The 14,902-nt window shown below is 43.3% G+C and overlaps 1 protein-coding gene across 1 annotated transcript; it reads right to left on the reverse strand.

Moving 5' to 3' along the window:
* Positions 1–2,548: 2,548 nt before the first annotated feature.
* On the reverse strand, positions 2,549–13,855 carry MRPL23 (mitochondrial ribosomal protein L23). Its single transcript, XM_074918133.1, has 5 exons — positions 13,779–13,855; positions 13,541–13,663; positions 12,617–12,699; positions 10,701–10,774; positions 2,549–2,914 (listed from the first exon to the last, which is right to left on the reverse strand). Exons 1-5 carry the CDS (start codon positions 13,808–13,810, stop codon positions 2,750–2,752), a joined length of 477 nt encoding a protein of 158 aa, XP_074774234.1. The 5' UTR covers positions 13,811–13,855; the 3' UTR covers positions 2,549–2,749.
* Between the last annotated feature and the right edge of the window lie 1,047 nt (positions 13,856–14,902).

A 14,902-nucleotide genomic window follows, 5' to 3' on the forward strand; every position in this document is an offset into this window, starting at 1 on the left:
CCCTCTGGGACATGATACAACCTCTACTTTCATAGTCAAGTATCATCTCCACTATCTTCTAGCCTACCTGTACAGTTTGGGAGATTTGTGAAGCACCACATCATATTAAACACTGTCACTTCCTCAGAAACGCTGGGCAACAAGGGACTGGGAAAGGCTCAAGATTCTTTTAACCCCAATTCCATGGCAATCAGGAGCATTAAAGGAAACTAACGGTGGGTCAGAGGTTTTGAATTATTATTTTTTTTAATTTTACCTTAATTTGACAGGAATACTCTCAAATTTTAGAGGTAGCTGGTAACATTGCTCTCTTAAGAAGCTTGAGTTATCTGCCAGAATTTGGTTGCAGCAACTTCATACAGATACATGCATACTTGTCTCTCTATTTCTTCCCTTTTGTGGCGCTCCAGACAGAAACCTGTCTTGAACATGAGCTGGAAATTAATCACCCACGAAGAAATCAGAGTAGCAAAGCACAGCAGACCTACCCAGGAGCTTTTGATACTCACTCAGCCTAGAGCATATTTGGAACTGCAAATAAACCCCTCTCAGCTTGGGTCCTCAATGCCAGTACAGAAGCTGGTGACTGCAGCCTCTCCTGAGGACCACAACAGGGAAGGCAGTGAGGCTGATGGGTAATACATCTCTTGCTGTTACACCTAACACATGAATACAGCCTCATTTATCCAGAACCACCACATACCTGACTGTCTGCTTGCTCAAGGCTGACCAACCAGTTCAGAAGATAAGATCTTTTCAATTTATCTTCACCATGGTGAAGGAGATGGAGTGAACCTACATTGGAGGTGACCAAAAAGGGAAGTGAAGAAAATCCATAATACTATATTGTAGGAAGAAAGCCCCAGCCCCAATATGGATCAGCTCCACACTGAGCTGGGAGTTTGAGAAACAGCATCTTTAAAAAAACATATTTAAAAAAGACAGGGTGGGGAGGGAGGCTGTGCACAACAGAAGAGAGACCCTTACATCTAGACAAATTCAGCTGTCCTACTTTAAAATTGCAGGTCAGCTCCTGATTTAACCTGGAGTTTCACATGTCACTACAAAACTATGGAAGTGTTGGCTTTGCAGATATGCCAAACATACAAACTGTTTTCAGTGAAGTCAGTATTTTTCCACATCTACAATTGTAACTCTGCTGGCAGGCTGCGAGTAGCAAATCCTCCCTTATCTCCCTTCTCTCTGAGAGCATCTCTCTGTTTAAGCACCAGCTAACTTAGATCATCATGCACGATCCCCCTTGGAAACTGGACAAAGAAGGGGGTGGGAGAGTCACCAGGATTGTAAGCAACAAACCACAGGAGGAGATGGACTGTCCTGTAGAAGGGAAGTAGCAGGGGGAAAGAGGTGACTAATGAACAGAAGGGGGTGCGTAAAATCCTACTTGGATTGCCTCTCTGGGGAACAGCTGTTTCCTTGTAAACATCTTGCTAGCTGTCCAAACAAGAAGTTCAGACACAGAACAATAAAGGAGAGCACCCGGGTAGAAGCGTTCAAGGCATGGGCTCATTCACGACCCTGCCAATTGCTCCAAGAGGCAGAATTCAAAAGCTGGGGAAACATCAGCCATACGTTTAACCCTGCATGTGCTGGTGTTACAGCCAATGGCCTGCAAATACACATCCTAGTCTATCTGTGGTGAAGCCCTTTCTAGCCCTCCTTTTCCCCGCCACTTCTGACACAACAGCAGAGCACGTTACTTGACAAAGGAAAAGAGGAAATATCCTCATCAGAGCATGGAGAAACAGCCCTAGAGCCAAGAAACTAAAAACCTGAACGTGGCAGCCCTGAAGGCCTAGAAAAGCTCTACCACTGCCCTGGCATCAGCAACTTGGAGGTAGACAGACTTGCACCAGAAAAAGTAGAGTCTTTTTATTAGTCCTGAGCACAAAACAGCCTACACTGGCAGGAGCATTGCTATGCCAATACAACTGTGTCCACACAGGACTCCTGCCAGCACTGCAAGGTAGCTGTAGACAGGAGAAGGAATACTAGCACAACTGTGCCAGTAAACATTCCTGGGACAGGCTGGCCACAGAAGGCAACTACCTGCACTGCACAACAGCAGGCAGAGACTGTGCAGCACCTCTGTCTGTTCCTTGATGCTTCTGGGGATCAAATGCACACCTGCCCGGTCACAAGCCTATCCTACAAATCCCATCTCCAAAATGCCACACAACCACAAAAGGAGTGGAGTAAGGTCAGGCACACATCTCCAGGAAAGGAGGGGTCACTCTGCAAGGAAGGCAGCACACAGGATAGGAGGACTCAATCACTGACAATAAGGGAACCCCAGTGTCCTGAGACTACAGTCCAGTGTAGATAACACCTTCGTGCCCACCTCCGCCTGACTTATCTTGACTTCTATACATTCTATTCAATGCAAACTATGCTTACCCTGGGAAATGAAATGACTCCTACTCAAAACAACCCACAGAAGCAGGAAGAAGGTAAGCACAGGGACACTCTCAGTCAGAAACAACAAGCAATTCCACATTTTAGAAATGGTCCACAAGTTCACAGAAAAGACCTGATGTAGTCAGATTTGTTTTACCTTTTTATTTCTTTAGGGCCATTTTGTTGTAGTCGTGCACAAACAGCCAGGAAAAAAGACATGCTAGCAAGGGCTGCTCAAGAATAAGCATTCAGTCATTACAAGAAGGGTAGAGTGCAAGTTCTGCGGATCAAAATCCCTCTGAGCCTAAAGAAACGCAGCTGGCTTGTTGCATCAAAGTCCAAACCAATCAGGGACTCCATCTCGTCTGGGGTCACCTTTCTGCCTCTGCTTCTCTCTCTCCATATATTTATTCTTGAAGTCCTCAAAAGAGTGAGTTTCTGTGTCTTGTTCTTTCTCTGGAAATAGGTTGGGAAACTGAAAGGTTTGTCCTTGGCCCTAAAGAGAAAACAAACGGTCAGAGAGACATTCCAGCCTTTCTGCAGTAGCTATGATGCATATACTTACAATGAAAGACCACCCTGAAGTTTCAGCTAGTGTAAAACGGTACCTCAACCTCCCAAAATCTCTTTCCACCCCTCTCCCCAAGATACACATATATCCTTCCCCCCTGAAAAAGCTAATTTTCAGCCTTTCCTCTTTTGTGTGCTAATTAAGACACTGATATTTTTTTAAATTTTTTTTAATTTTTTTTTTTTTTTTTACAGCTGAATGGTCAGGAGATGGACACCTCTTCAAAGACTTTGAACCAGCTCAGAGATGCTGTATGAGTCATACAGCAAAAGCAAGATGAGGAAAATAAGCAATTCTGTTAAAGTAACACCACTGGGGAAATACATGGTGGAGCAGGCATTCCTTATGTTAAACTCAGGATATGAGAAGTGGTTATAGTTGTTTAGATCTCAGCTCAGGATAAGAGAGCAGTTCTAGCAGCTGTTATTGCAGGGTGTAATGTGGGAATACAGAATAACAGATATCAGAGGTCTCTTATCAACAGGAATAAAGACTATAGTGTAAAACAATTACAGTGGGAACAATCTGTCTAATACATCACTAATGAGATTAAAGTGATTACATCTGCATCAGTCATTCTGCCTAACAGACAAGTCATTTTAGTGAAACATCATCATCAGATCTATGTCTCCCACTTGGAAAATAAACATTTGCTTGGTCTCTGGTTTTTATCTAACAGCAGGAAACCATTATTCTGTGGAAATGTTCTATCCCATTAACATTACCTACTTACTTTTTAGTGGTGTTTGCACTAAGCACGACTTCATTAAACTCAACAACATCAGCCCTTCCATTCTGTATGGGACTTTGCATTAATAAAACTCGTAACTGATAGCTTGTAACTTTAAAATTACTCTCCAAAATACTTACAAATGTTACCATACATTAACTTCATTGGCAGAATACCACATACAGAAATCCAACAAAAGCATTTAATTGCTTCAAATGAAAAACAGTTTGCTTTTTTCAGGTTAGCCATTCTTTACATTTGTGCAATAAATATAATCAAACAAGGGGCCCAGTTATGAAATGGTTCCACAAAGGACATGAAAGGAGCCTTCCACAACACAGCTACCTATACATTTTGGGATCAGAAATGTGACATAATTAAATCCAAAAAAACCATCACCATGTCCCTGACCCAGCTGAATGTGTGCTATGTTTCATTTAGCCATATACACTAAACCGGGTAATTTACAGGTGTGAAAGAATTTAAACCTCAAGCATACACTTCGGAAAGAAAAAACATGACTTATCCCAGTTGAGTTTATCCAGACTAGAATCTAGGAAATATCAACTCATACACAGCAATGCTCTGGTTGTTTTTGTACTACATACTTCTTGGGGGTTTCCTAAAAGCCTGACCATACTACAAAAACAACAAGGGAGCCGCTGTGTACATTGCTCTTTCCTTGATTCTAGGCTGGATAAGATGAACTGGAACAAATCAAGGTTTTCCTTTCCACAGTGTACACTCTGGGGTTTCAACTCTTTTGTACCTTTAAATTACCAACAGGTATGCTTATAAGAGCTGTGCTATGACAAAGAAAGAGTCGTTCCATTCCGAGGTACAGAAACTGGCCTTATCAATGTACTTGAGCAATCCCAAAGCTGTAGCCTACTGAAACTCTTCCTGTAGTAGGATCAGCAGCAAGCACCCTTGAGGCCAAGCGCTGCCCAAGATTTTAGCACAGTGAAGCATTTGGAAAAGAATTTGTTTATATTACAAAAAATTACTGTGCTTCAACTGCACCGCGGGCGGGTCACTCAGCCCCATGGTACCTATAGAACAGACAGGGCCAATTCTAAGGACTCGTCTGCCCTGGAGAGGAAGCCATTTTAGTTAAACAAGTCAGAAAACAATTCAGGCTAACATGGTAGGCATACCACCTACACTGAAAATTTGAGAACTATTTATATTGGTAACAGTGTAGTAAGGGACTGTTCTTGTTATGCAGCACTTCCATTCTGGTATGCTTCCAGGACCAATGCACTTCCCTTATTGGAGAATGAAGGAAAGCTGTCCCTAAAGCATACTAACAACATCCATGGTAATTCACTAAGCATTGCAAAACAGTTATTATTTTAAAAGGAGGGAAAAAAACAAAAAAGGAAGATATGCACAGAGGCTGTAGCAAAACCAGACAAACCTTTCAGCTGTTTATCAAAGTGCTCACAGTTCTCATTTCAAGGCTGGTGAAAGTCAAATATTGAGCTGAAAATGTCAATCTGTATCTGGAGTCTTTTAATAAATCAAAATCAGCACAGACAAGTTGGCTCTTTCCACCTCTTGCTTTGTGAAGAAATTCTGATTTTGGCTGGCAGCCAGACACGATTCGAAACAGCCAAGACATTACACCCTGAGAACTGGAGGTTGATAAATCTTAAGTAACAATACTACGCAGTAATACTGCACTGTAAGACTCTGGCGTGATGAAAGCTGTATGAAAAATAGCTGTTGTGCATGCTCAGTAGCTAGTTTTCAGAAGAAGCCTGTATCTTGGGTATTTCAAAATTTCAAAAATACAAAAAGGCATCAACTTACATAAAGGACTGTGAGTCTGTCCAGGCATATTTACATTCAGTGTATCTTCAACACAATGCCAGAGGCTACTGAGGTTCAAGCTCATATGCCACCTTCTCAAAAAAATGGCTACCAAAGAAATGTAGGGATCATCACTCCTCTACGCAGTGCTGCTTTTCCTTACACACAGCACCCATTTGATAAGCATATGACCCTCAGAATGAAATCCTAACTGAAATAAAGCAAACGACTAAATTTCTACCAAGTTCATCAGGGCTTTATCTGGTTTGCAAACTGCTATAACATGAAATGCTGGCATATTCAACCAGAAAGCAAAATTTTAGCTTATTCATAAACCTTGTATTTGTTCATTGTTTTACCTTTTGCAATCCATTTAACCAAGGTCATCCTTCTAATTAATAAATTATTGAAATTCACATAAGTCAAAATAAGCTCTGAAAAAAGCTATGGCTTGGTCCTCCTTTAGAACTTATGCCACCATATTTACCTTAGTTAGAAGGGGAAGAAAATAAGAACATCTTTTTACCTGACATAGCTGTGCTAAAAAAAATTCCCATAAAAAAGAGGGACAGTGGCAAAAAAACCATTTTGCTCAGATAATTTAGCCTGTCTTGGAACTGAGTGCTCCACTGCCAGCAAAATAATTTTTTCACCAATGTGAAGCAATACCCTGATACTCTGGAATTTGTCAGGATAAACTCTACCACCACATATTCTTACATTTAAGCGAGCCCTTACAATGTCCAAAAAAAAGAAAAACCAAATAAAGCAAGTCAGAGAGAGGTGGTACTGAAACACCTAAAAAATAAAGGCAACATGATGATTTTACACATTGCTATTCTCAGTTTAGGGTCTTCCCAGAAACCTCCCTTTTTCCTACAAATTCTAAGGTTATGTACAAGTGAGATGTGTGCTCCAGTGTTTAGATAATAAAAATGGGACCCATTAAGCTTTTGCTCCTGCAGAACTCTAATCCTCACTTCAGCATTACCCTAATGTAAAACATTATACAAGGCCTGATGAGGGTTCAGTTGTTAAATGCTAACATCCTTCAAGATAAAAGGTGATCTAAGCATAAAACATTATTTTCCTCTTAGATTTCAAGTCTTTGCCTTTAGAAAGAATGAAAACACACCTTGTTCTCCAAGTCTGTAGGAGTTACCACACAGAGTGGTACAAATTGCCTCAATTCATTTTAATGAGAGGTTAAGTGACCATAATTAGGCCTATGAAGTCAAGTGTTAGCCCTTCCACCCCTGAGCCTCTTCTCAGAAAACTGCTGGAAGGATTGTCTGTCACAAACTCACTTACAGTTCTCTGACCTTGGTGTCCCTTGAAAAGTTTAGGAATGGAAGGTCAGCACAGATATTATTGTGTAGGAATGACGCAGCAAACAGTGATCATGTAAACAACTGTGAAATCTTCTGATTATTTAGATAATTGAAGCACTTACTACTGTCCCTCAGAATCAGGAAAAAAAGTGATGTTTATAGTATCGTTAACTAAAAAAATGTTGGACTCCAAGCAGCACGGGATTCGGTCCAGCAGTAGCAGCAAATGCAACTAAGTTTAAATAATCCACTGCATTTGAACAAGTCTCCTACTATTGCAGTGGTAACATCTGATATTAAAACACATGTCAGAACAGCACAGAAAACAACTTCAAAAATCTATACAGGAATGACACAGACTACAGAGCATCCAAGCTTCCTCTGAATTCGCTACATGTCAAAAGAAAACCACTGTCACATCTGATGTGCAAATGGGTTAATTACTATCAACGTACTGGACACTCTAAACAGGGTTTGAGGAGAATGCATTTGCAAAAATGTTCCCACCGGCGCCATCATTCATGCAGCTAAATAGGTGTTAGTCCTAATGTTGACAAGGTCAGATTCCTTTTTACAGCCATCTACACTAGATTTCTCAAAACAGGTTTAATTAAAAATAGGTCTAGATTCCAGAGGCTTGTCTACAGTTGTGCTCCCACGGGTGCTAACACCTGTTGAGCTAAACCAGTGAGAACAGTGAAAGAGGAGGAGGGGATGTTGTTGTTTTTCTTTAATTTCCCTGATGTTGATGCAACTGTAAAGTTTCCCACTGGCTTTCTTTTCTTTTTTTCATTTTAAATAACATTAGGATAATTATAACTGTTTGGAGTAAAAAGAAAGGTTGCTGTATTACATCCATTTTATCTACTCTGCAAAGCAGTGTTGCCTTGATTTTAATTAAAAAAATAAGTGTAAAAAAGTAGCATTTTATATCCACGGCTGTAAGTCTCTAACTTAAACCTTTCTCACCACATTCCAAAAGGGGAAAAAAGACAGGCAGGCTCTGGAATGGCAAGATATTGTTGATCCACAACCTTCTATGATTTGAGGTATTTTTTTAGTGTGAAAATATTATGCTTGGACAGATCATGTATTTGTCCAGTTACAGCCTGAGAATAAAGTAAACAGCTCTGAATCTCCAAGAAATAGTATTTGGAAAAGAAAGGACAACAATTCTTACATGTGGAACAGCTGGGGCACTAATCTGACACCTAAGGGTATGTTGACTATGACTTCATACACCTTCCACCTCTGAGACACTTGCAGTAAGTTAATGGATAGGTACGTTGCGCTGGGACACATAAGGTGATGTTTTTTGAAGCAGGGAAACCTAACTGGTCATGAGAATATACTCAATTTCATTCAGGTAAACTACACCACAGCTGCTACCAAGTCACACTGGGAAGAGCAATACTTCCACCTAGTGGGCAATGGAAAGATCAACCCAATACCTTCCAAAAACACATCCTTCTTTTTCCAGTCATAAGCAGTTTTAACTTGAAACTGGATTAATGAGAGAAAACACAGCTGGTAAAAATGGTGGGAAAGCCCAGCTACTCTGACTCACGGCAGATGCAAACTAATTCTCATGAAAATAAAGATTTTACAGTGGTTACCAAAGACTTTCCTAAATTAGGCAGATATTAACAATGGACTGCATGGGGCCTGTTACGGCCTGAAGCACAGCATGAATGAGAATGAACGCAAAACCTTCAGTTTCAGAAATGACACTGGGTTTCTGGCCTCACCCACTGTTTAAGGCTGGTGTGAACATAGAACTGGGAGCTCATTGTCTGAGACATCAGAGCTAGTGATGAAAAGCAAAGAACAAAAGGAAGAAGAGAACGGGAGGAAAAAAAAAAAAAAAAGGACAGACAAACCTAAATGTTAAAAGGAATTAACAGACACCAGCAACGACAGAAAAAAGGGGAGCAAAGAGACCAGGAATGAGGTGAGGGGAAAATACACAGACCAAGCTTCACTGACAAGTTTAGTAAATGGTCAGGATTCCCTCGCTTGAGACCAAAAGGTGGTCCCCTCATTCCTTTCATGGGACAGACAGAAAACATGGCATTCTTTAAAAACTTGTGATGATGCTATAGGACAGAGAGATGCAGTGAGGGACACTTGCTGTCTCCTGTACCATGAACAGTCCTCAGCCACAGTACCCCAGGGCTGGGTGCACTGCCCAGCTGACAAAATGACCAGTTACTGCTGTGTCACTGCCTCCAGCACCAAGCTAGTTTGGGTAATTCTTCACCATGCAGCTACCCTTAAGGCAACTACTCTAGGTTCAGAGGTTTTATGTGAAATGTATGCACAAAGGCACTGCCTTAAATGAGTGGCTTGCTCCACAGAGCAGCAGCATTGTGCTTCCCACTCCTTCCCCGCTAGGATCTGTGCGTTGTAGACTACCTCCTTCTCAACTCAGCAGACAAAAGAAACAAGACTGCATTAAACACAGTGAAATAATATTTGAGAACTGACCACAATTCGCTAAAGGTCCATGTCTGCTCCAACACTGGGAAACAAGTTTCTAAAAGCAAAGAAGTCTCTATCAAGAAGCTGTGACAATGGAAACTGCCTGCCATTACCTACTAAGGAACAACACTCGAAGGAAGATCTCCTCTTAACGATCATAACGATCGTTCATCCCTGATCTCTTGCAGACAAAAACTTAGCACAGACAATCCAGGAGGGAGAGTCTGCCCACCAAAGCAAACTCTTCCTTGAAAAAGAAATGTACTTTTTAGCCACTGTAATGCAAAATCCTCAAGGAGATGAGGTTGCCATTAACTTCATCAGAGTAGATCAAGGTTAAAACTCATCTAAATACAACTCTGTTTCTATTAACATGGTACTTTATAGTGTTCTTTTAAAGGTAAGGGCTGTGTAGAACAACACACTCTACTCGGTTTTCTTTCCAATCCCCTTGCCAGAAGGGTCTTGGAGGAAAAACTAAGTACATGTAAACTTTGAAAAATTAATTAAAAAAAAATAAAAAAATCTTATTTCCAGTTGCCTGTGCCTCTTTCGTTTGACCCCAAGTCCATATGAAGTTTCATGCAGTCTTTAAGATCACAGTGTTCCCCCCACACTGAATCCTTGTCCCAGGATGGAGTAACAGTGAGGTGGTGTTGCCAACTGCAATTTTGAGCTTATGGTTTTACCACCATAAATAGCACTCCTTTAATGTAATTTTGGTATGTGAGGGGGTTTTCTGTCACTGGTTGCATTTCTTTTTTAGATAGAGACAGGTAAGCCCAAGAGAAGTCTAAACTGTAATATGTTCCTGCTATGAAAGAAACTTGTAAGGGCATGAAGCTCCTTTTCCACTGGGCAACCAACATACGTTTCAGAACCCAATTTAGCCACAAAGCACGCTTGTTAGACATGACTAAAAGCTCTCCAAGGAATATGCCTTAGTCTTCTATGAAATCCAAAAAGCTTTAATAAGAAGTTCCCTACCCTTACAATACATTCTTTCATTTACTGGACATTTCAGCAATCAACCACACAAATCGTGAACCTTCCAGCACACAGAGTACAGGGTCAGCATGAAACTCACTGGCGCAGCAGCACCGTATGACATCAGACCATAACTTACACACAGACCTCAAACAAATACGGGACTTGAAAACTAACCATCTGTGTGAATTTCATTTTCTGACTAAGTCATTTAAATCTCTTTATGCATTCTGGCACATATTTTTAAAAAAGTCATTATTGGAGGATTGGCAGAAATGTTCAGCCAGATAATTCACTGAACACTACTTGTAGCTTGGCAGGTTAGAAGTCCCTTCCTCTTTCCCCACAAGTATCCACGTTAACTCACCAGCTGTACATAGGCAACCTTGTAATCTGGCTTCTTCTCTCTCTGATTCTTGTGATTCCTCTTGTTGTTTGCACCTGCAGAAATGAAGAGAGTCCCACCTTTTACTTCCCAGGACTTCCAAGTTCCCCAAAGCAAGGCCAAGCTTAAGGGGGGGACTTTACAGGTTCTGATTTATTGTTAAGAGGAATACTCTTTCTTTAGTATCAGTATAGCATCACAATTACTAAAATGTACTGAAATTGGTAGACACTACTGTCCTCATTTACAAGTAGGGAACTGAGGCATCACCAGACTCAGGCTGCTGACAACCACTGTGCCTTCACGTCACACACAAAGTTCGCAAAGAAGGAGATTAAGTCTCCTGAGCCAGGGGTCAGGAGCTATATAATCTGTCCTCCCAACATTAACAGCTTTAGAAACCCAAGGAGGAAATGACCACTAAGCAGCTTCAAACTTAACAATTATTACTATGCAGCTAATGAGCTGGATCTACTGTTTATACACCAGGAAATTAGACTCCACATCCAAAAAAACCAAAGCACCTCAACCTTCTGTGAGGAGCTGAAGTGGTGACTGCTGGTCACAACTCAGTGGGAAGTTCAATTTGGTCCCTGTATGTTAGGCAGACATTAAAGCTCTCAAATTATTAGACACTCTAACCCCCCTTACTCTTTTATTACTGAATACAGACATACTACCTGCACTTCCACTAGCAGTGGGGGATGAAATGGTCACCAGGACAAGCATGAGTATTTTTCAGTGCTGTTTGGAACTGCATGTTTTTGGGAGTTAAGACTTTATCTAATTCTGTTTTTCACATAAGCATATTACAGATTATCTTTCCATTGTCTTTCTTCTTTCATATGTTCTGAGTTTTACAATCTTACTTTGAACATTTTTCTTTCATTCTCCATTTTTCACTATTACAGCTCTTTTTTCCTATCCCTTTTTTAAAATCATCACTACTCGTACCATTATAAACACATCAATTGACTCCTTTGCTAGAGTCACTGCATGAAAAGCTCTGCCATCAAAGATGTCCTAACAAGTCACTCTCCATTTGATTGACGCACTGCCTGGTGATCAAAAAGGTAAATAACACAATATTCCTGACTTTGCACTGCATCCAAACTGCAGAGAAGCTCTGGGGAAGAAAGCATTCATATGTAAAGGTGCCTTATATAAATTTAGCTTATTTCAGTTAGAGATGGATCCAAGTCCAAGTTCAGCATAACTGAAACTAGGGACGTTCTTTTCTTTTTCTCTTGGGTTGCTTTTATGTTGAGATTTTGGTGGGGCTTTTTTTGTAGGGGTGGCACAGGGAGAAACACCATGAGTGGAAGCATACTAAGTCTGTAGCAAAAAACGCGATAATGACAGGTGATGAAAAACTGAAAGTCTGTCAAGATGTTTTACTAACATTATTTACCAGTCTAGCAGAGTACTCTTCTTCGCTCTACAAACTTTCCCTTTTGTTAGGCCATAACACTTCCTCTGTGTGTACGACAGGTAATCTCAACCCACACTTTTTAAAAAACGGCTATGGCTGAAATTAATTATTAATTTTATTAAAACATGAAGCGGTTCCTTCTGAAGTGAGGCACTCACAGGTCTCCAAGGAGCAACAGTACCAACTACAAAAGCATACAGCACAAGCTAGATACCTGTCAAGATGATAGGGCTTATTAAATTCTGGTTTCTCTTTTTAAAACTAAATTTATGTCATAATCTAATCCAAGCATTCAAATATGAAATGGTGTAGGGGGACAAATAAACAAGTAAGCCGACAGACACCACCAGCTAAGCACCTGGAACCAAAGACTGTTGAAATCTAATGGACATTTTGATAGTAAAAGTCAATCATGTGTGTGCAGGGAGGCTGTATTCATTCCTCTGGATTACTTAAATGCACTTACCATACTGTATCCTAGTCCTCACAGCAGCTACTGGCACATTGTATATTTTTTCAAGATAATTCTTGATATCCACTTTTGTCATTCTAGGCAATGCAAAAACATCATGGGGAAAGAAAGAAGTATAAATTTTTAAACAAATGAAAAGAAAAAAAAAAAAAAAAGAGCCAGAGTATTTACAGACTGATTGATACTCTGGAATAAATATATCTTCTCCTTTTAACCAAGATAGCTTTACTGCACAAAAGTATAAACTCAGTATAGACTACATACTGCTACAGAATTGTCATTATCCATAAACTGTAACAATGACAAATATTTTATCCTCTGTAGCCTCAACAGTGAAAACCCCACATATATTCCGTATTCAGCGAGAGTGGTAGGCTTTCTCATTGCCCGAGCCAAAACCCCTTTCTAGTCTTCTGAAGAGCAGTTTCTAATCTTTTCAGGGCCTGCCACTTGTGGGCTTTAGTGTGTAAAACTAGACTGGTCAGGCTGAAAGAAACAAACACCTGGACATCACCTTGTTTCCTCTGGATCATTTTCATAAGAACTTCCTTCCGAAGGGAAGGCTGAGCCTCACTAACACTCGGAAAGAGGAGCCAAGCAAGACTCGTTCTTTAATTAGTGCTCTCGCAGCCCTCTAAAAGGTCTCCCTGAGGCAGAAGCCCCTTCATCCTGCCCAAAGGGAGGCACTTGGCCTTCCCACCCCCTCAGCTAACAGGACAAGCTGCAGCCCAGGAGGCGACAGGCGGCAGCGGGCCGAGACCTGCGGTAAGGGGGAGGCCGTGCGCTCAGGGTGCAGCAGCGGGGGCCCCTCTGCACCCCCGGGCCCCTGCCGCGGCAGGCCCACACCCGCGACGGCTCCCGCAGCGGGGGGGGGGCTATGCCAGGCCGTGCCCCGTCCCCCGCCGTGCCCGCACTCACTCCATGGAGACGCGGAACTGGACGGTGTCCTCGGGCTGCGGCACGCCGGGCCGCACCGCCAGCATGAAGAAGTTGGGCCGGAAGATCCGCAGCTGCGGGCCGCCCAGCTGGAACAGCGGGTACCTGCGGGGAGACGACGCCACTCACTGACTGACTGACCGCACCCCCACACTGCCGCGCCCCGAGCCCGCCCGGCTCCCCCCGCCCGGCTCCCCCCGCCGCGCCCCGGCCCGCTCACACGGCCTTCGCCTTCCTGGCGCCCGCCGCCATGGCCCAGGCCCGGCCCGGAAGCGGCGCGGCAGCAGAGCGGCGCCGGCGGGGCGGCGGTGGCCGCTCCCGCCCCCTGCTGGAGCGGAGGAGCGCGGCGGCGCGGCGCTGGCGGCTGTCGGGTCTGAGCGCCCCCAGCCCGGCCGGCCCGCTCCTCACGGCTGCCCCCACAGCCACAGCCCGCCCTGGGGCCCACGGGCGGGGGTCCCCCAGACCAGCCGCAAGGCCGTGCTAGGCTGGGGGAAGCACCTGCAAAATGGCGCCTCTGAGGGACCTGACAGTGGCGGCTGCGTTTCAGACGGTCTTTTCCTCGTGGTTACAGGAGGGAGGTGACTCTCCTCCTCCACTCTGCGCTGGTGAGACCCCAGCAGCGGTGCTGTGTCCAGCTCGGGGGTCCCCAGCACAAGACAGGCCTGGGACTGTTAGAGCGGGTCCAGAGGAGGCCGTGGAAATGGCGGGAGGGCTGGGGACCTGCTGAGAGATCTGGGGGCGTTCCGTTGGAGAATAGAAGGCTCCGGGGAGACCCCATTGCAGCATTTCCATATATAACGGGCGCTTATAAGAAAGACAGAGACTTTGTACCAGAGCCTGTTGTGACAGGACATGGGGCAATGGTTTTAAACTGAAAGAGAGGAGGTTTGGGTTGGGCATAAGGAAGACGAAGTGTGGTGGGACCCTGGCACAGGTTGCCCAGAGAAGCTGTGGCTGCCCCCTCCCTGGAAAGGTTCAAGGCCAGGTTGGACGGGGCTTTGGGCAACCTGGGCTGGTGGAAGGTGTCCCTGCCCAGGGCAGGGGTTTGGACTAGATGATGTTTGAAGGTCCCTTCCCACCTAAACCACTCTCATGTGGTGCCACAGCATGCACTAACAGCCAGAGTGTGAACATAAGCACCAGAAACAGCCAGAAGTTTGGTAACATGCAGGAGAACCACCATTTCTGGTAGACTTCCCTCCAGCATAGCATTTCTAGGGTTGGCAAAGACAAGAGGCCCTACAGAATAGCTCACATCCCAAATGCACTAACTGTCATTTGTGTTTTGACATCTACACTGAATTAACCAAGTAATTCACACGTCAGTATTTGGCTTTAACATTA

Source organism: Athene noctua, chromosome 14 (genome assembly GCF_965140245.1).
Source record: "Athene noctua chromosome 14, bAthNoc1.hap1.1, whole genome shotgun sequence".
Classification (NCBI taxonomy): domain Eukaryota; kingdom Metazoa; phylum Chordata; class Aves; order Strigiformes; family Strigidae; genus Athene; species Athene noctua.

Bases quoted from the DNA above. Each gene is read 5' to 3' on its own strand.
- MRPL23 (XM_074918133.1), bottom strand. From the start codon at position 13,810: ATGGCGGCGGGCGCCAGGAAGGCGAAGGCCGT. The intron at 12,700-13,540 runs GTGAGTGCGGGC...TGCATTGCCTAG, and splicing joins CAGTTCCGCGTCTCCATGGA to AATGACAAAAGTGGATATCA. The intron at 10,775-12,616 runs GTAAGTGCATTT...TCATTTCTGCAG, and splicing joins GAGGACTAGGATACAGTATG to GTGCAAACAACAAGAGGAAT.